The sequence below is a fragment of the Mytilus galloprovincialis genome, chromosome 11 (assembly GCF_965363235.1).
Source record: "Mytilus galloprovincialis chromosome 11, xbMytGall1.hap1.1, whole genome shotgun sequence".
NCBI classification, from domain to species: domain Eukaryota; kingdom Metazoa; phylum Mollusca; class Bivalvia; order Mytilida; family Mytilidae; genus Mytilus; species Mytilus galloprovincialis.
The window spans coordinates 70,347,641-70,369,716 of NC_134848.1; the positions used below are offsets into that span (position 1 = coordinate 70,347,641).

The 22,076-nt window shown below is 33.1% G+C and overlaps 1 protein-coding gene across 1 annotated transcript; it reads left to right on the plus strand.

Moving 5' to 3' along the window:
- The first annotated feature begins 121 nt into the window (after positions 1-121).
- On the plus strand, positions 122-21,760 carry LOC143052723 (uncharacterized). Its single transcript, XM_076225821.1, has 2 exons — positions 122-263; positions 20,252-21,760. The coding sequence occupies exons 1-2, from the start codon at positions 245-247 to the stop codon at positions 21,547-21,549; spliced, it is 1,317 nt and encodes a 438-aa protein (XP_076081936.1). The 5' UTR covers positions 122-244; the 3' UTR covers positions 21,550-21,760.
- The last annotated feature ends 316 nt before the right edge of the window (positions 21,761-22,076 follow it).

Genomic DNA, 22,076 nt, shown 5'->3' on the forward strand with positions numbered 1-22,076 from the left:
TGTTCATGCACGTGCATAATTTGTTTATATTTTACAATAAACATTAATCACCATTATTTCAAACTGAACCTTAAACTTATGCTAACTAATGAGTTTAAAGGTATCTTGCACGAGATTTAAAAGCGGGAAAATAGTTTTCTGTTTATTTATAATCAATTTTGATTTTGTTCCTTCATATTTGAGGTTGTTTGGTACGTGGATGTCGTATTGACATTTATTAGTAGTGTAGCAAACAGGCAACAGAATGTTCAATATACTAGTTGGTAAGTAGAATAATCAAAGGATCATTCACATTTAACGACCATTGTTACTTCAAAAAATTGCGCTTTACGAATCGGACAAAGAAAAAATAGCCACCCCTGTTATATGTTGGCTCCCGTTGTGTGGACAAACATGATGTGTTTATTTATTTATTTCTATCGGGCCTTAACTAGTTACAAGTAACTGCAAATACTTCTGTATCTTTTTATCTAAAACAATGTGTACATCAAGCCGGTATGATGAATCGGGCTATTGCCAACTGATATGTCAGGAGCCTGTAAAAACCAGTGTATTGGATTGGTTACTGTCGTTCTTATTTGTTTTTCGATGATTTTTCTGTAATAAATCATACGGGGTATCGCGATTTGCAGCCACGGCTGGCTCCGAATCACGAGGATCAAGATTGTAACAGTATGTTTAAGCTAAAATCGACGAATAACGCTCCGTTTGATTCCGATGAAATTATCTGAATCCGACCCCAGGAGCAATTGAAGAAAAGTGTGTACCGGTGAGTAGGTCGAATCCAGAACATTATATCCTAATTATCCGGTTAATTATCCTTGCGTGACAGTTGTTCTCTAGACGCATATAAAGTATCATCTAATGTAACTCGAGTCCTTTTGTCAACTTACAAAACTATTGACTGATTGTCAGGGTAGAAAAGGGATAGGGAGTGGTTTAAACAGTTAATGTAATAAATCATTAGAAAACAGATATTGTAATATCTTGTAGGTATAAAATATTTTTAGAAGTTATAGACTAGTTACCCTGATAACACACAAAATGATTCGATGAGTTCACGTTACGGATTCGTAAGAAATATATCTACATTTGTATATACAAACGTACACAGAGGACTGTTTTAAGTACATATACGCAATGCATGCATTGTTTCGATAATTTCATTCACATTATGAGTCGCCCAAAAACTGACTCAGAAAAAAAAACTTTACCCTCCCCCTTTTTTAAAGTTAAATTGTTGCTCTCTAAATTTTCACTCGAAACACTTATCCAAGTCAATCAATGGAGCTCACTACAGTTTTACATGAGGCAAATTTCTAAAAAAAATTACCAACACGGTTTATTTTTGGCGCCTTCCATAGGAACTAGAGGAGGAGTGGTGGTGAATGCACATCAAATTCCCGAAAAGTTTCTTATACACAAATTGCAGTTGGATTGTATTTTTTAAAGTCCTGACATGCCTTGGAACTTTAACTTTTACACACACAATCAGTATATGTATCTTGATTCCATATCTGACCTACATAATATCTTAGGGCCTTTGAGGTCCAGTGTTCCAAGTAGTGCAACTACTACATGAAAATCACTGTATCACTCGCCGCACATGGAAGGTGCATTCGATTCGAATTTGAATCGACTAGTATTATTAGTTCTCCTACTGAAGGTCGCAGGTTCTATTTGAGTACTCCGGTTTCCTCAGCCAAAAAATCTGACCGCCAATAATACTTAAAGCGGCGTCCAAAACTAGGTTTAATAGTAAAAACATTATATCGTATTTTCTGACTACTAGAAGCATAAAAAAACACGTGTAGTGTTGTGCTTTATCTTTGCTTCAAATTGCTATACTTCTATATCGGTATAGGATATTTGTCTTGTTACTTGTGATAGGATAGCTTTTTTTATTTGGTTTTTGTGTGCCGGACAAACCAATAGCCATACACAAAATAATTGAACAATATTTCAAATAATAAATTCCGAACTCCAAGTGAAGTTCAAAACGGAAAGTTCGTAGTCAAATGACGTCCGGTCAGAATGGGGACGTTAAATCCGATGCCATGTGTAAAGAACTGCCTCGCCCTTCGCACGTTAAGAATCCTTGCAACAACTCTTTGAGGGATCCGTATGTGGCACGTTGCAAGGCAACATTTCTTTCCCTATCCTCATTTTCATGTAGCATTTCAAATTTCGCCGACCATCACCCCGGATGGCTTCTATTATTACTAGACATACATATTGTATTTATTGTTAACTTGTTCTCGTCCTGAACATACAGACGTTAAGCACGTTATTGCGTCAATGCCGTGAAATACGACAGAGCAATTTGATAAATAGCTCTTCTATGAAATCTAAATAGTTCAGCTTTATGAAATTTATATCCATTGATTAGGCAGGTATTACTGTTTCCAAAAATATAAAAAAAATATTCTTTAACTTTTCATAATAGTTTCAAATAATGATACAAATATTGCCAAAACGTCAAAAATATGCGTGTCAGACGAAACAAATTATTCGCCAAATAACTTTTGCGGGAATTTTTGTGGTCTAAAAAAGAGTTTAAAATCTGCGAAAATTCGCATGAATGATAAACGTCATATATAATTTATGAAGTCATTGCTGTTTTGTGTGTTGATGGAACGGTCAAAGTTGATTTTTTCAAAAATGAATAATCCTCGCCATGGTCAGGTTTTGGAAAATGGTAAGTTATCAAAAGTTACCGCTTTTTAAAATATCAGAAGATATAAAATTTTGTTTTCATAAATTATTCCTACAAAAGTGCTCAGATAGACCAATTAAAATCCGGAATTTAACAGCACTTGCACCACAAATAAAAACGCATTGGCTTCGGGAAAATGTCTTGCAAGATTGTCCAATGTCGAATTTCGACGCTTTTTACCAAAACACTGTCAGTTTCAACGTCATTACATTAAATATTAAATTTGTAGTATACAAAAAAGTGCTTTTGCGTAATTGTGCTTTCACCCCACAATACGATAACATACATTTTGATAAGCTGTGAAGTCGAAATGACTCCGTTTTTTAACAAATCAAATGTCTTGCAAGTTTGTCCACTGAACAATTTTCTTACGTTTTGAACGTTTTCGATTCGGGACGCTAATAAATTATGTGTAATCAAATAGAAAATGAATAATTATCGTGAATGAAAAGAAAAAAAAACATATGGTAATTTGTCAATAAATAGGTAAAATATTTCAGATGACTGGGTTGTTCATTTAACCAAGATTCTTAAGTTGAGAAAGGACTATATTACTAGAGGATAAAAGATCAACCGTTTATTTTCAAACTTGTAAAGCGTAGAGCTGCGATTTGCTATTCATCTGCAATACGATTTATTTGTGCTGAAATTGAAGGGGTCAGTAAATTGGTTGTACCTGAGGAGTTACACCTCGATATTATACAAAGCTTGTAAACATATCAGATAAATATAATTATTTTTACGCAATCATTCTCTTTCTTGATTTAGTTACTCCGTTGTAAACAATAAACTTTTTCATTAAAATCTTTTAACTTATCATCACACACACCCCTCCCCCTCTCCCCCAAAAAACACCCAAAAAAAAACCAACAACATTTAAAAAAAAATAAAAGATAAAAGCACAAAGCACAAAACATAAAAACTATGTTACTTAAGCAACATGAATTGCTTCCTCCCTTCCCTCTTTTCTTTAAATTTAAAAGGGTGACCAACGCATTATATAATATACTATTAATAGACACTATTTTCTCAACCAAATACCTATTTTGTATTGTTTATTTTTGCTTGCGTAACTACCAGTAGGACATATTTCATACATATTCAAGACTTTGAAGTATCCATATATATCAACAATGATTACAAACAAAAGGAACAAAGTATACTCGATTACCGACGTAAAACGTCAAAGGAGAAGGGGCTATAAGGGGCAAAATTGGCCCCACTTCAGAATCTATTGATATTTCTTTCAATTGATCTCTATGATATGGAGCTTATAAAACACCAACAATTTTATAGTTATCTCTTGCGGTTTTCTTGTTAGGACGTCGTAAAAATGGTAGGCCGACTAAGCTTAAATATCAGATTTTTACGTATTTTATCCTTTTTCATGTATTGTGTACATTTTACAATAGATTACACCTTAAATAATCAACGTGCATACATAATTACTAGTGAACCATTGTATTAATACAATGAAGAACAAAATTGATATAAAGTTTAGCTATTTAATATCAGTAAAATAGTTGCTATGGTAACAACAAGTTAACATTCGTTCTATGTACATGTATGACCAAATTATAGAAATTTTTCACCAGAGAAAATCTACAGTTATTGTTTGTATAAAAAAGAAGATGTGGTATGATTGACATTTAGATAACTGTCCACAAGAGACCAAAATAACACAGACATTAACAACTATAGGTCACCAAACGGCCTTCAACAATGAGCAAAGCCCATACCGCATAGTCAGCTATAAAAGGCCCCGACATGACAATGTAAAACAATTCCAACGAGAAAACTAACGGCCTTATTTATGTTTCTTTTAACTTGAATAACCAAAAATGAGTTTGTGTGGACTTTAATGTACTCGGCTGATAAAAACACAAGAAGGTGGGACATATTACGCACTAGTATACATATAATATATGAATAAAGATCGCAATTTCATAAACTATACATTTCAACAATTACCGGCTCAACCTTAATAAAACTGAAATATTGTTAGCACATTTTTTATTTTTTTGCTGTTAAGGTGTCTTTACAATATCATGATAATGTGATTTAAAATGACAAATGTAAAAAATTACGAAACGATGAAAAAACAATTGGATTTGATGGGACTCGAACGTACACCATCATGCCCAATGCGCAGCGTGTAGGCGATTTGAACCACATTGACACAACTATTTGAAGTTAATAACTCATATTGATCATTTTGATTCATAAACGGTAGAAACATTTTTTTTTCATTTCTTTACTTCTTATTCAACCAAATTGTTTATATCAATGATATGGCCATTTCATCTTTGTTGATTAAGTCGTGGTCTAGATTATTTTTATTTTACCAAACAGACGTTAATAGTGCAAAATGGAAACTGAGGTTTTCGTCTTGGGCGTGTTTTATTGGTCTCTTCTGCACATCTCCAGAATGTCTTCTGGTGAAGAGTAAAATAAAAATTAATTTTGACGTCGAATATAGCAGATTTTTGTTATGTTGGATGACATAAATCAAGTTTTCGATGACCTTTTTTTTTTTTTTTTTTTTTTAGAAAATTAAGATACGTCCCGTAGACATGCATGACTGTGAAAGTGTGCTCTGTTTGTTACAATTTTTTTTGTGCTTTCCTATATCTCAATTTTTCTAAACAAACCAGGCTTAATCTCCCGCTATTTGATTTTTAAGATTAATCTTAAACTGCACGAAAAATCGTCAATGTTTGTCAATATGACTGATCAAAAAGTACATCTCAGTCTATACATTTTTTAAAAAAAGAAACCGAACTGGATTTTTTTTGTATAAAGCTAAAATATCTGGAAGTTCTAAATATCGTTTTTCTATGGTGCTCCTTGAAGAACATCTTCTGGTCCTAACTATTATTTCTAATGCACAATTTTGATGGTCAAAACCTTCGGACTACCATTTTTCTACAACCTTCATTGTATATGGATCTATATCGTAGTGCATTTCTTTCAGACAATAAACTCAAATTTAAAAAATCGCACCTGCTCTTTCTCAAAAAGATTTTTACACAGTAGTGTACTACCAGTGGGACAAATAATATCAAAATTATAGAAACTTCTACCAGCTCTAACTCAAAATATTGACAATTCTGTGTTAAGGGGGTGTAAAATTCAGTTTGACAGCTTCAGGCGTGATAAAATTTGACCTTTTTGAACTGGACCAAATCACTACTTAACATAAAGAATCAGCACCCAATTTTTTTTTAACATGTAAATACATCCCCCTACTTAATATTTCATGCATTTAATATCAAGAAATAAATTGGGAAAGTGTATCAAATAAAACATGTAAGTTATACACTGTTTACACTAGGGACTATAGACAACGAAAACCAAAGGACGATAACTGTGTCCTTGGACCAGTTGGTTGTGTACTGATTGATACTTCATTCTTGGAGAACAAGATTTATCTCAGTACTAGTTGCAACTAGTTTTGAACACATTACCAGTAATTGCAAATACTCTTAGTTCAATACTCTATTGTCTTAATTCTAGTTTGCTGGTTTTTTTGTGTTTGTCTCGTACCGATATTTTGAGTTAATCTAATTGCAACTGATTTGTGCAGGTTGTTTTTATATTGTACTGCTACGCTACTGTTTCAGCTTCGGGGAGGGTTGAGCGCTCACAAACATGATGTTGTGCTGTTAAACCACTGTACTAGGTTAGGGGATGGTTGGGATCCGCGGCTTACATGTTTATCCCCGCCAAATTATGTATGTAAAAAAACTATATGCTTGTCCCAAGTCAGGAGCCTGTAAGTCAGTGGTTATTGTTTGTTGCTGTGTTACTTACTTGTTTTTCGTTCATTATTTTGTACATTAATTAGGCTGTTAGTTTTCTTCTAGTGATTTCGGGGCCTTTTATAGCTGAGTATGTGAAATGTTGTCTCTTTGACACATTCCCCATGTCCTTTCTCAATTTTATTATGCTTATTGTTGAAGAGCGTATGGTGATATATGGCTGTTAATTTCTGCGTCATTTAGTCTCTTGAGAGAAATTGTCTCATTGGCAATCATACCACATCTTCGTTTTAATATCAACCCCTGCCATATTCTTTATGAACCTGTCCCAAGTCAGGAGCCTGCAGTTTAGTGGTTATCGTTGGTTCATGTCTCAACTCATTTTAGATATTTTTTAAATTGATTTGTTATGTATAATTAAACCGTTAGTTTATTCGTTTAAATTGTTTCACACTTTTCATGGACTTTTATAAACTGCTTAACAGTATCAGATTTTGTCATTATTGAAGGCCTTACGGTTGCCTGTAATTGCTTACATCCACTTCAAATTTGAACTCCGGTGGATAGTTGCCATATTATCAATAATAACACATCTCTTAGTTTTTATATTATATATATCTGACGTTTAATCTCGTTTTTCCTGAATATGCATGAAATATGTGTCACTGTGCGTTAAAAATTAGCATCAATTTAAAGTTGTGTTAAATAAGAGAAAACCATCTGATATTTAATAACTTCGGTTGGGGTGGGGACAGGAGTATTTCGTATATGAATATGGTTGCCTGCTAAGAGTTGAAAAATAGGCATGTTTAGCGACATATTAAAATGATCAATAATACCCTCGTTCCTTCTTCATTCCTCATCTAATGATTTAAACTAACCACTAGCCAAATCATGAGTGATGAAAGTAGAGTTTAACAACAATAAATCAAAATTCCTTCCCTAGAATATTAAATAGTTGGCCCTTAACTGTTATTGTCCGTGTAGTTCTTATATTCATCTAGCTTATCATCCTACAGAGATGTCCTACTAAGGCTGTCGTACCATAAAAACATGTATAACACAGCTCACATTCTAATATATCTATATTCATAATAACATTGAGAAAGGAGATGGGGAATGTGTCAAAGCGACAACAACCCGACCATAGAGCAGACAACAGCCGAAGGCTCATAATCTAGTATAATATAAGAGCATAAACCTTAAGCACGGGGAGGCTCTCTATTTATCATTGTCATTTCGACTAAACAACGCCATTTTTGTTTTGTGCCTCTGCCGTCTAAACCACCTATTTAAAGGGAAGAGGTAGAAGAGAGCCAGAAGATCTTCCCAATGCAAAAAAAAAAAAAAAACAAAAACAAAAACAACAGAAATGGACCTCTTCTGGCTCACAACCAAAGAACAAAAAAAAAAAAAAAAAAACACTCCCCTGCTGTGCTGTGGAATTTTTTACGTGTTAAGTTATATATTGAAAGTTTTTTTAATTTTGTCTGTTAATATCAAGTATTTAACGAATGATACACTGATTTCTATTCCGCTATAAAAAGCTTCTTAACAACAGAAACCAGTAAAATTCCGTGTGTCAGTTCCGTAATCACTTACAATAAATATAGACAAGGGCTAGGCTGTACTTGAGAGGCTATGTTATACTTTAATATGAAGAAAAACACTTTATAATTTACTTTCTATAATGAAACTGTTTTACTATCAACCATTGACAAATAATATGTTAAAAAAATACAACTGTTCCTGGTCATTCTTAGTCCGATAACGGTATATATGAAAAACGGACGAAAAATTTTGGAACTTTGATGCTGGTTTTGAGCAAGTTTTTAATTAAAATTCAGTATGAGCGCAGCTTTGCCCCACTGAAATATTTCAACATAAGATGCTTTATGTTGATATTATTGCTCTGATAAAATATTTCGTTGGGGCTAGAATGCGCTGGTACTTTTTTCGTAAAAAAAGTTAGTGAAAATGAGTAAAAAATTGTGAAAAGCCAACAAATATGCACGTGAAGTGTTGTCAAAACACGGCATTATGACGTCATAACTACAAAAAAACATTTTTTTCATAAAATGAATATGTGTAACGGAAAAAGAAAGCCATACACATACGAATAAGTAGCATTTGAAAAATTCTCGAAATTGAGGCCAATTTTGCTCGTTATAGCCCCTTCTCCTTTTGACGTTACCAATTGGGACGCAATATCGTGCGTAACGTCTCATGAATGAAACATTTGCCACTGGACGTTAAGCAATCAAACAATCAATCAATCAATCGTAGTCAAACGGCAAACCCAAGAGCTCATCAAACACATACAACGAATGGATAAGACAAACAGACATTATAGGTAAAAAATAAAAATGTACAAATTGAGTGTATAGCAGTCAACATTGTGTTATTCACTTTACCAATAAACAAATATGTAACAAAGCAATACAAAAAGGCATATAGACAAAGCACATGAAAAACAAGAATAAATGATCTATTATTCAAGATGAAAATCCCATTAGTTAAAAATAAGTATTCCGCCTGAAAGTCCTCCGAATAATAAGAACATATTCATAAGGAACTTGCGATATTATAATTTTGCTTAATGTCCAATGGCAAGTATTACATGCATGTTCAAGACGAGAACAATTTTACAACTATTTTGAGAAAAATACTACAGTTTAGTTTGTCTTTTTTCAACACTGTTATGACTTATTGAAGAGTGAATTGAACTCTTAAGACAGAGTTGAACCAAAATAAAGTTTGATGCGATTTCCGTAAGGATTGGGACACGAGTTTACATCAGCAATGTGGTTGGTAAATAAGTAGAAATAATGACATCAGGTACATTCCCGTGACAGTGTCAATGTCAAGAAAAGTGGTGCTAGAGTTATTTTCATGACGCATCTTTGCTTCTGTTATTCAAAAGATAGCCGATAAGTTGTGTTTTTATACTTTTTAAAAGATGCAACATAGAACACAAATGAAAATAACTGTTAAATAGATATAGGATGGTTGTGGTACGAGTACAAATGAGACAATTCTCCATCACAGTCACAATTTATTAAAGTAAACCATTATAGGTCAAGGTATGGTCTTCAACACGGAGCTTTTTGCTCACAGCGAACAACAGTTAGCTTTAAAGGGCCCCCAAAAATTACTAGTGTAAAACCTTTCAAACGGGAAAAACAACGGTCTAATCTATTCAAAAACGAGAAACAAGAAACACTTACGAACCACATCAACAAATGACAACTACTGAACATCTGATTCCAGAAACATGTATTATCGTGATTATTCTCTTTTCTTTATTTATTTTTTCATTTTCTCTAATCTTTATTTTTCCGAATATTTTCTGTTTTGTAAACCCCACCCATACTCTCAAGAAGTAGATTTTCTATGTCGGCAGTTAATAAGCTCAGTCGGGCTATTGGGGTGTCGGAGTAATGGGGCATCGGATGCAATAATGCAATGATTTTTATTTTCTGTTAAAAAATAAAAGTTGTTTTATGGCTTATAATTTACTGACCCCAGATTTTTTTGTTTGTTGTGTTACGTCACTAGCACACTATGTAACCAATAATAGATCTATATTCAGTTTGTATTCAAGTTCTAATGTTCTAAAACTAAAACAACGTTCTGCGTTTAACAAAGAAATTAAATGAAAATTACAATATATTTGGATAACGGTTTGTAAATATAATTCCACTGATTGATATTAAATAAAAACTTTCCTAAATTTAACTAAATTTCTAAGCGTATCAGCGCCACATATCTTTTGTTTTTATTTCTTCCTATGTTTGCGTTACAACGCAAACCTTTGCGTTATAACGCGAACCTTTGTATTATTTTATTTCTTATAATTTAAGATGTAAAGGTAGCAGCAGTAATTATTTGAGGAGAACGCACATTTTAAAAATTAAGACCTTTGCACTCACAGTGTATGTAAAGTGCGGATCCTAAAATCTCATTTTTACTGTATATGCCATAAATGTCTAATGTAGAATGATAAATAAACAGACGAACTTTTTTTTACTTTCGAAGAAAATGAAGAAAATTAGTTAAAATGTATATGTTCAGAAATACATAATACTAATAAAACAAAGTAAGAGATGCGAGCGGGGTTTTATCGCGCCTAAAGCCATTCAGCTTTGAAATATATACCAAAATAGGTGAATATTTATGACATTTCACGAACCGATCGTGCAGGTGCTTTATAACTAACAGGTAAGATGTTGTTGCAGTACAAAATATGCATTTTAATACAATTAATAAAGTTGTATAACGTAGAATATGTTTTGTCATTCAGTTTCTTCATATTTAACTAAATTCCACTATAATGATTTCGTAATGCTAGTCATGTTTACTGTCGAATAATGATACTATTCTTTCATTTTTACTGTGGAGCGAATCATTAGTACTGTATGTGTATATGCGGTGCATTTTCACTGTATAATTTTTTATTTATTTTTTTATCTATTACAGCTCATTTCTTTAAGCATGTAGAGCAAGACTTTAGTTGACTTGCTTGTTTTTCTTTTATTGGATAATCGTTATGATAACACCCAATTTAATTCAAATATTAAAAATACAGGTTAAACTATCATATGCCTAATCATATTGTTTAAAAATGTCAATCTTATTTACAAAGTTTGTATAAACAATTAAACAAACAAAGCAAGCAAGCCAACCAAAGTTTTGCTTTGCATGCATTATGAAATTAGCTGTAAGGCCTTAATTTAGCCGACTTGCTCAAACAATAGATAAACTAAGAGAAAGATTTGATAGAATTTAACTTACGGAGGAAAGTTTGGTTTTAAAACACTCTAATAAATTCAATAGAAATAACATTTATTTCAAATGTATTCCATTTAGTTTCTTATAAAGCGTATAGGGATCTTTATCCTTATTTTTTTTTATCCATTTCCATGACACTTCACCACTAATTACGTACATCTTGATATAGATTGAATCTTTGTTTTCCCGTTTAAAAGGTTTTACACTGGAGCCATTTATAACTTGCTGTTCGGTGTGAGCCAAGACTCCATGTTGAAGACCGTATGTTTACGTATAATGGTCTACTTTTATAAATTGTGACTCGGATGGAGAGTTGTCTCATTGTCACATACGACATCTATATATGGCTCAAAAACAAAACGAGACGGGATAAAAAGGTATAAAAAAATCCACACTACTTTTTAAATATATGTATAATGGGCTTAATATGATTCAGAATAGAGTAAAATAGTGGGTCGCATTTGGGTATAAGCGTGACGCCGGATTGCCGATTTTTTGCAAGCGTGACAGGTGAAAGTCAAATGATTGTGTCGTGAAAAACGAGAAATGAAGTCTAGCGGGACACAGAAATCTGCCAAAACAATAAGCGGAATACGGGAATCTGCCAAAACAGTAAACGGGATCCGGGGTCAGACCCCCCCCCCCACCCAATGAGACCCCCAGAATAAGATATTTGTGTATATCAATCCTATTGTTACAGTCATGCCTTCAATAACAAATGTATCCGATGCATGCATTTTTTTATATTTTTGGTCCCTTTTTCAATTTTGAGGGGTCCAAATTTAAAGACAAAAGTCCTTTAATATAGATATTTGGATTCGTTGACATGCTGAATCTAACCGTGTATCTAGTTTGGGGATTTTTTGTCTAGTTGCTGAAACAGCCCACATAGAGTTCCAAAGGGTCTAAAATCAACAAAAATGAATTGTATCAATCATTTCGTGTACAATAACCCAAATGTGTATGGTTTTACCTCTGCGGTAGTATCCATACGCGGATCTAGAATTTTTCATTTTTAGAATCGCTTTTGTTACAAGTTTGAAAAGCTATATATTTGATGAAGAATGAATGAGGAGTTTGTATTTCAATTTGAAAATACATGTATCATAAATCCTAAAGTCATCAACTAAGTTTTTTTCGTTTGTTACAAGTGCATTTATCACATAATTCTACAATAAAAATTCCTCGCATCTTTGAAAATTCTACATTAATAATGACTGCACTAACAGTGATAATTCATCGCATCTATAGCTAAAATGGATCGCTTTCAATAATCGATATGCTATATTATGATGCTTTTATAACACTTATTTGAACTTTAATGCTATGTTTGTATATTATAAAGACATATCACAATGAAAATATGTTAACTTATCTTCAAATCACTTAACTTGATATTTTCAAAACATAAACAAATACAGTTTTCCCATGATCCTTTATTCTACAATAGACATACCCGCATATAACAGTAAAAATGAACTAGCTGGATTCGCACTTTATATACACTGACTCATTGCAAAGTAAAATGCTTGAATATTTAGAACATAGTATCATTGACTAATGATGAACAGGATAATAGTTATAAGAAGATGTGGTATGAGTGCCAATGAGAAAACCCCATCTAAATCACAATTCGTAAAAGTAAACCATTATTGGTAAAAGTACGGTCTTCATCACGGAGCTTTGGTTCACACCTAACAACAAACTATAAAGGCCCCCAAAAATGATATCAATAATAATACATGTATATTATATATTACAAAGAAAATTTATTAATTTGAAGTTATACCGAAGAAAATAAAAAAATCCACCCTAGTAATATAGCTATAGCCGAATATAAATATACTTCCAAAGTAAGCTCTCGTTTGAGGACTGAAAGGTTTGATTATTTGATAATAATAATATAGAATGAAGATGTTTTGTTAATAAAATTATATTATATCTATTCAAATGGCTACCCAAGCATCTTAATGTAGTCTCACTAGATTGAAATGAAAATTTTTAAATGAAAATTTCATGATTTTTTAACAAACAATCTTTATCATATTCTGAGATTTAAGAAAAAAAAACGATTTTTACAACAAAATTTCAACAAATGTTTCTTTCTTAATATTTTACTTTACAGCAGAAAGATCCCCCTAACTTTTTGACTGACAGTTTCACAATTGTATGACATATTGTTGCTCTTATCTACTACATCAACAAATTTCAAAATATTGGCCTTTACAGCTCTTCTATAAAAGCATGCAAAGCAAACCATCGATGAACTTGCTTGATATGTTTGTTTGGATGTTTGTAAACAACAGGAAGGTACAAATGTAGTTTGTTTACTATATACTCGAATTTGATTGGACAATAAACACTTACTTCAATTCATGTCTAATTAAATCCTAGTATATATTCACTGGTGGTAAGCGGATGGTCGTAACTAAAAGTTACGACCATCCGGAGATGGGAGACAACTCTAGGGATAAGTTTTTCTTTTCCGATTTTCGTGCAGTAAAATGTTCATTTGAGTCAAACCGCTTGTCTCATACATACTATTCGGTGGTTCGGAATATTGAAACCAAATTTGATGCATTAAAACATTCCAATTTTCGTAAAATAGTCATTCAAAAATTCAGGCATGATGGTCGTAACTAAAAAAACAAAAATGTTGAGGATGGTCGTAACGAAAATTTGTGATGGTCGTAACTCTGTTTTAAATAAGACCGAATAAGGCAAGTCAAGAGTTTTAAACGTGTCTTTTATTGTATGCATATATTATATGTTGTATTTCTGAAGATTTTTTAAAAATTTTACATACAACGTAAAATAAAGCAATTTCAATCCGTGTAACACTTATCTATAAAAAAAAAATTAAAAGTTTTCAAATATTAGTTTGGGGGAATTTTGATTAAAGTTTCAAATTGGTTTAAAATTCCAAATTTTTAAAATGTTTTGGACCGAACAAGGCAAGTCAAGAGTTTTAAACGTGTCTTTTATTATATGAATATATTATATTATATATTGTGAAGTTGTTTTCACCAATGATAAAATCTAAAGGGGTGAAGAGAGGGGTACCTGTAAAGTGCGAAACGGAAGAAAATTAGAACGAATCGAACGAAACAATACAAAATGAAATGACAGTTATATATACTGAAAATATAATGTATAAAACCAGAGACAAATAGTTGAATTAATGTAAGCGATTAAATTCATTAACAATGTAAATTTCTCAAAAGTGGATAATTCATTTTAATACAAGAAACACAGCCTTGGTTATGATAATTCTTAGTTAGAAATAAAAAGCACGAAATGTATCAAATCATTTTTAATTACAAAATAAATGATTTTAAGGAAAGGCATTTTTAAAAAATTGGACATCACATGAAATAACAGTATCCTGGTTTTTTTCTTCTTTACTGAGATTTTGCATCTTTGTTAAAGATAAACATTGTAAAAACGTATTGAGGATGTACCTACTAGTTGATTTTTTTAAATCTACAATTTAAGTTTGATACATTAAGTCGAAAGAGCATTAGTAAGGAGTCAAAATAATCTAAAAGTTAATATTGATAGGTTATGAAGGTCGTTATCTAGACTAGACCATTCCCGCAAATTCGCAGGTCTGTACCTGAGTTAAAGAACACGTACGCTTTATTTTTAGCCTGGATTTTTATAAGTCATATTGTTATTTGGTGAAATCAAGCTGACAATAAGGTGGCATTTTGTCCATTACGAAGTCCATGAGTAGCGTGTAGCCATTCATACAATATAAACATATAACATACACACAATGTTCAATCTGCATAGTATGCAGATTGAACATTGTGTGTATGTTATATGTTTGATACCGTGGGGTTTTTAAGTGATAGTTGCCGCAGTACAATTCGTTCTACCTCAGTCTTTGACATATTATCCTGGTTACAAGCTTAAGCCTGGCTTCAAACTAGTATTTTATTTTACTCTTAAAGTCAGCGCGTGTAGCAGTGTAAAATATATATATCAACAATATTCCTACTTTCGAGGTTAGTACAATTTTCATTGCGACACATTGGATTCAGTTTTCATTCCGTACCAATACTTAGAACTAATATCAATGATATACCGCTATATATATATATATATAATCGTTATGTAATCGATAAACAATAGACAGCACGTTAAAAAATTCTGGGTTGAGTTCAATATCGTAGCGGCTACGTAGCTGCTATCAATATCTATGTAGCAACTAGTCTATAGCTACACGTTCAATAGTCAAAATCTACGTAGTACTATACGTACTGTAGCTGCTACGATATTGAACTCAACCCAGGACTCCGAAGTGTATTTGTTTATTTAATTTTCGCACGAACCACCAAAAGCCGAATATTTAAAGGCCGATAGTTTAAAAGAACTGAAATAGCTGAATTAAAGTTAAAGATGATTGTACAGAATTGTACGTTTAATAATTAGGGCCCCGCCAAAGGCGGGTCCCCTATAGTGATCAGTCTGCCCGTCCGTCCGTACGTCCGTCCGTCCATCCGTCCGTCCGTAACACTTTGTGTCCGCTCCATATCTAGAGAACCATTATGATTCCATACTTTATACTTTACATGTTTATTAACCACCACCAGAGGGCGTGTCATGATGTATGTACAACTTCCTAGGTCAAAGGTCAAGGTAAAAAAACTTTGGTTTCAGTTGACAACCCTGTGTCATGTGGTGAAGATCGTGTCCGCTCTATATCTTGAGAACCGTTATCATTTAAAAGTTTATACTTGACATGTATATAAACCAACACAAAAGGGTGTGTCTTAATTTATGTGCAACTTCCTAGGTCAAAGGTCAAGGTCAAAAACTTTGGTTTCAGTTGACAACCCCATGTCCTATGGTAAAGATCGTGTCCGCTCTATATCTTGAGAACCGTTATCATTTCAAAGTTTATACTTGACATGTTTATAAACCAACACCAAAGGGTGTGTCATAATTTATTTACAACTTTCTAGGTCAAAGGTCAAGGTCAAAAACTTTGATTTCAGTTGACAAACCCATGTCCTATGGTAAAGATACAATTTTTTAATGCACATTATTCACAGCGGGGCCCACAGAGATGGCTCCCATCTCAATGATATCTAGTTTCATCTGCCGACATGATTGCAGAAAAAAGTCGAAAATAAAAAAAAAAATTATGAGGGAATACACGTGCATTTAATAATTGTATGCCTTAACGTACAGTAAAAAAAAATATTAATACTCAACCCTAACATACTTTTTGGCTTAATGCGAGTTGATGAGTTTTCACTGTTGCTCCTAAATGATGAGCGTTTGGAATACATCAGAACTGTGTGTGTTTAATAATTTTCTAGCTCAATTTCTGCATACCATTATCATAGTAACAAATAATATTGTTTTTAACAAATCATATATGACATCTGAGTTTATTACTTTTACTTTTAAAATACATTAATAAAAGTTTGTCTAAATACTCGAGTTACGGTCATCTTTAAAAGTTACGACCATCATCCAAAATATTATAGTTGAATTTACGACCATCACACATTTAAAGTTACGACCATCATGCTCCAACTTTTGAATGACTATTTTACGAAAATTGGAATGATTTTGTCTATCAAATTTGGTTTCAATATCAACGCACTCACGATAAGTGTATATGAGACAAGCGGATTGGCTCAAATGAACATTTTACTGCACGAAAATATGAAAAGAAAAACTTATCCCTAGAGTTGTCTCCCATCTCCGGATGATCGTAACTTTTAGTTACGACCATCCGCTTACCACCAGTGTATATTGAAACTCCGCCTACCTATTATTTGTAAACATCCAAGCAAACATAGCAAGCAAGTCGATCAAAGTTTTGTTTTGCATACTTTATAGAAGAGTTGTAATTAAAATATGCCAATAACATATCCTTTTCTTTGTTCATCATATTCTTTTCTGACCCCTAGCTACTATGCATATTTATTATAATGTTTTGCCTTGTATTTTATGGTTCTTTTCTAAACTTAATCACGACCGCAATTTAAAGACAGACGTACATGTACGGACATATACATAAAAAAACTTAATGTCAATTTAAATCAAGATGTTTGCGTTATAACTCAAGGATTGGACGAACAAATTAAAAAAAAAAACAAATGTGTGGCGCTAATCCGCCTCCGTAGAACAGAAATAACCCTCAAATTTGAAGTAATTAAATGTTGACAAGTATCAGCATGGTAAAAATTGAACTTGTTCGATATGAAAAACAGATTGTCCCCTATGTATTATAGATGTGTACATATTATGAATGGATTTAATTTTTTCATAATATGTACACAATTAAAAATAACTCGAACATCAAATGTTTTATGAAATTTCTGGTATTGATCCATGCTTTGATTCAATGAGAAATAAAAACAACCATAATGTATTGTTCTCGTGAGAAATGCTAATGGCAAAAGCGATATATCTTATTGTAGAAATGAAACATCATTTACAATTATGTATGAAATATGTTTTTTACAAGAATTATAGATGTTGACTGATAGTCTACGAGAAAACTCTTCAGCAGAGAACAAATGACATATATACAGTCCGCCAAAAGTTAAACACCACCTATTTTTATTGCATCATTTTTTTTTTCAAATTTAAAAAATCAATTATTCCTCGAAAAAAAGAAAACAATCATAACGCAATTTTGCTTATGTAAACCATAAACAAACCACAAGTATGACTTTGGTCGCTTATGAAGGTTCTATGCATGTAGGTTTTTCGTTCATAGAAATAGTGCAAATTACACAGCAATTAATTCAGAGACGGAATTAAAGTTTCACTTTGATTTTATTTTTTACAACAATATATCACAATGAGGGAATACAATGTTTTAAGGACACAAATCTCTGTCTGTCTGTCCGTTTATACTACCCTGCTGAATATGCAAACCCAGATTATAACGGCATAAGAAGCAACCCCGTACTGGAACGCCACAAGCACGGAATGCAGTCCTTGTGTAAACATTTTTTGGTCATAGGCCGTATTCCCCCCCCCCCCCCCCCCCCCCGCGAAAATCGTATTATGGCGTCTTCTGGCAGTAAAAGAAACTGATTCCCATCTGACCAATGAGTGTTTTGTCAGCTTCTTATGTTCAAGCATAGATAGTCATTACCCCATTGAAACCTGACGGTAGAGTGCCTGTAAGTACAGGTCTCTATACACCACGACTTGCCTTGCGGTTGCATCTATGAAGTCGACTGACCAATATACGAACACTAACACGACCACCTGGAGAAACAGTGTATTTGTAAACGCGCAGATAACCTTTGATAAAAGGTTGCTTGACTGATTTATCGGAGTTCAATCTTTATGGTCGTAATGAATGTTCTTAGTGTATGTTAGAGGTAATTCATAACACCAAACATGAATATTTTTTTCGCAGTAGTTAAAACATATTGCCAGTTGTATTTCAGTGATGCTTAACTTTTGGCGGACTGTATACATCAACCGTGAAATGAGCTGAACCGGGTAGAAATCGTCATGATGCAAGTGCATGTATACATGAACACGTGACCAACGAGGCTTTGGTTGATTTTTGTAACATTTAAAAAACGAAATAAAAGATCAATTTTGGTCTGTTTTGTAGGAGTCTTGTGTCAACTAAAATTTCAAACTGTTAAATATTTTGCATAGCGATTATTTAAACAACACGAACATTTAATAACGTTTAATTCGAACAATTTCAAATCAAATAATAAAGGAACAACATAAAAGTGTGAACAGACTTCACTCACACATTTATATGTAATTCTTTTACCTAAAAGCTTCCCCGTCAAATTACCAGACGAATTTCAGTCGAGTAATTACTGTTTTTTTTCGAGCCTGCAACTTTTGTTGCAGAAAGCTCGACATAGGGATAGCGTTCCGACCGGCGGCGGCGATTACTAATTTCTTAAAAGCTTTATATTTAGGAGGGGGAAGACCTGGATGCTTCATACATGTACGTATACTTTGTATATAGATGTCCATGTTACCAAGTTTCCGTCAGTCCAATGTCCTTGACCACATTTTCATGGTTCAGTGACTACTTGAAAAAAAGTTCAGAGTTTTTGTAATGTGAAATTCTCTCTTATTATAAGTTATATGATAACTATATTTGATAAAATTATTTGCGTACCTTGCAAGGTCCTCATGCCCGTCATACAGTTTTCACTTGACCTCGACCTTATTTCATGGATCAGTGAACAAGGTTAAGCTTTGGGGGTCAAGTCCCATATCTTAGATACTATAAGCCATAGGTCTAGTATATTCGGTGTACGGAAGGACTATAAGGTGTACATGTCCAACTGGCAGGTGTCATCTGACCTTGACCTCATTTTCATGGTTCAGTGGTTATACTAAAGTTTTTGTGTTTTTGTCTGTTTTTCATATACTATATGCAATAGGTCTACATATTTGGTGAATGGAATGATTGTAAGGTGTTCATGTCTAGCTCAGCTGCTGGTGTGTGTCATCTAACCTTGACCTTATTTTCATGGTTCAGTGGTCAAAATTAAGTTTTTGAGTTTTGGTCTTTTTATCTTGTACTATATACAATAAGTCAACTATAATTGGTGTATGAAAATATTTTATGATCTATATGTCAGTCGCTCAGATTGAATTTGACCGTGACCTCATTTTCATGGTGCATTCTCAGTGTTAAAATTTTGTGTTGGTCCGGTTTTTTTTTAAACTTGTAGCAATAGGTCAACAATATTTGTTGTATGGAAGAATTGTTAGCTGTTCATGTGTGCCTAGCATGGTACATCTCACCTTGACCTCATTTTTATGGTTCAGCGGTCATTTGTTTTTGTTTTCTGGGTTAATATTAAGTTTGTTTAAATTGTAATAAAGTTTTATATTTAGGACTATCAACATCATATCAATGATTAGTAAAGAAGGAGAGACATTTCGGCGTGTGCACTCTTGTTTAATTATAAATAAAACAAACCTTTAATGATCCTTTAACTTTTAATTATCATTACAGGGTTGACATCAAAATGGTCCTTCATGGTGATACTATTGTTGATGGTTTTATCCCCTGATAGCAGCAGGTGTCAGGATGACGAAGAAGTTGTAAGTGCTGGCCTTGAATTAGGAAAGGAGATCACGGAACTGCTAGGAAAGAAAGAATTTACAACGACTTTATCACGGATCGCAAAAAATATTGGTCCTTTTCTTGGTGCATTAGGTCCATTCGTAGGATTCGTTTTGGCGTTCTTTCCATCCGAATCCATTGAATCTGAAGAGTTGGCTTACATGAAAAATATGATGAAGATTATCGACCAACGTTTGGATAATATCGATAATCGATTTAACGATATCGAACGATTGATTCAATGGAATGTTGTACAGGTTAACTTTGGCCAATTAGAACAAAGGATAAGGGCAGTTTCACAAGAGTTTGAATATATTTATGACGTTCCGGAGCCTGCTGTGCAAAACAGGAAGGAGCTATTTATATCGAGCTATGATAGTGATTATCAGAATAGTGGTAATAAATTGTATCAAGCGATTGTCCAACGACAAGGTGTTTTTCAAGAAGATCTCGGTACGTCCGTCCTGCGTTATACCGGATATGACCGCAACATGACGCAAGTGTTTCTTCTAGGAGTTATGCAACTTCTTTTGCAAGCTGTAAAAGTAGAATTAGGTTATCTTCTAGTTAATCAATATAATCACAATGCAGATTATATGAAGTTGAAGTGGGAACAAAGAATAAAGGAAGTGAGTGAGAAATTCGAACAAATTGACGATCAGTGCGTACAAAATTATCACAAATATTCAGGAAAGGATATTGACGATTTTTCTTCTAAAAATATTGATATGAACAATAATTATGTATTTTCCGATAAACTTTACGAAATGTTACAAAATAAATACTATTGGAGGACCTGGATTGTTGTCTCAATGGACCAAATTGGCGGTGACAAATTTTGGGTTGAGGTTAGTGGAGGACACATCAGATTTAAGAAAAATGGGAGGAACATAGCTGTGGCGAGTTATGACGAGAACAACCAAATCCTAGATTATAAAAGAGCTATTCAAGACATGAAAAATGTACAATTGACAACTCGTGTTGGAAGTTGGTGGAGAGGATATAAGAACGTTCCTCGACCAGCACGAAATATCTGTCGTGATTTAGATAAAACAGGTGCCTCATTGGTTATGGTTGTAAGTTGTTACTCACATTATGCTGTCAACTTCGTTTACCAATATCGCAATTGGAGAGGCAGGGTCGACAGATGCCCTTATGATTTCTTGATGTGGGGTAGGATGGATTAAAAGTTCGTACACAGAGCGGTTTTGTTACTCGTATGATCAAATGAAATTGTACAGTATAAACAATTCAATGTAAAAAATGTATGTGTCTATTATCATACCATTTTGTTTAAAGAACATACTATGTTTTTGACGCGTTCAGTTGGTAAATTTACTGTTCAAAAATATTTTGTATGATAGCATTAGTTAAATAAATAACCATTACTTATCGATACACCGTTTTCAAATTATTATTGGAAAAATAAAATAAAAAATTTAAACGTTTAAACACCGCTGCATGGTATGCATCTGTTATAAGCCTGTTGTTTAGTGGTTATCGTTTGTTAGTGTGGTTCACATGATTGTGTTTCTCGTTTTTGGTATAGATTAGACCTTTGGTCTTACTGTAAAATTGTTTACAGTTATTGTTTACAGTAGTTATTTTGAGATATTGTATTGTATGCCTCACTTTGACCTATATTTTTTTAAAACTTTTTACATATTGTGACTTGGATAAAGATTTGTCTCATTGGCACTCATACCACATCTTG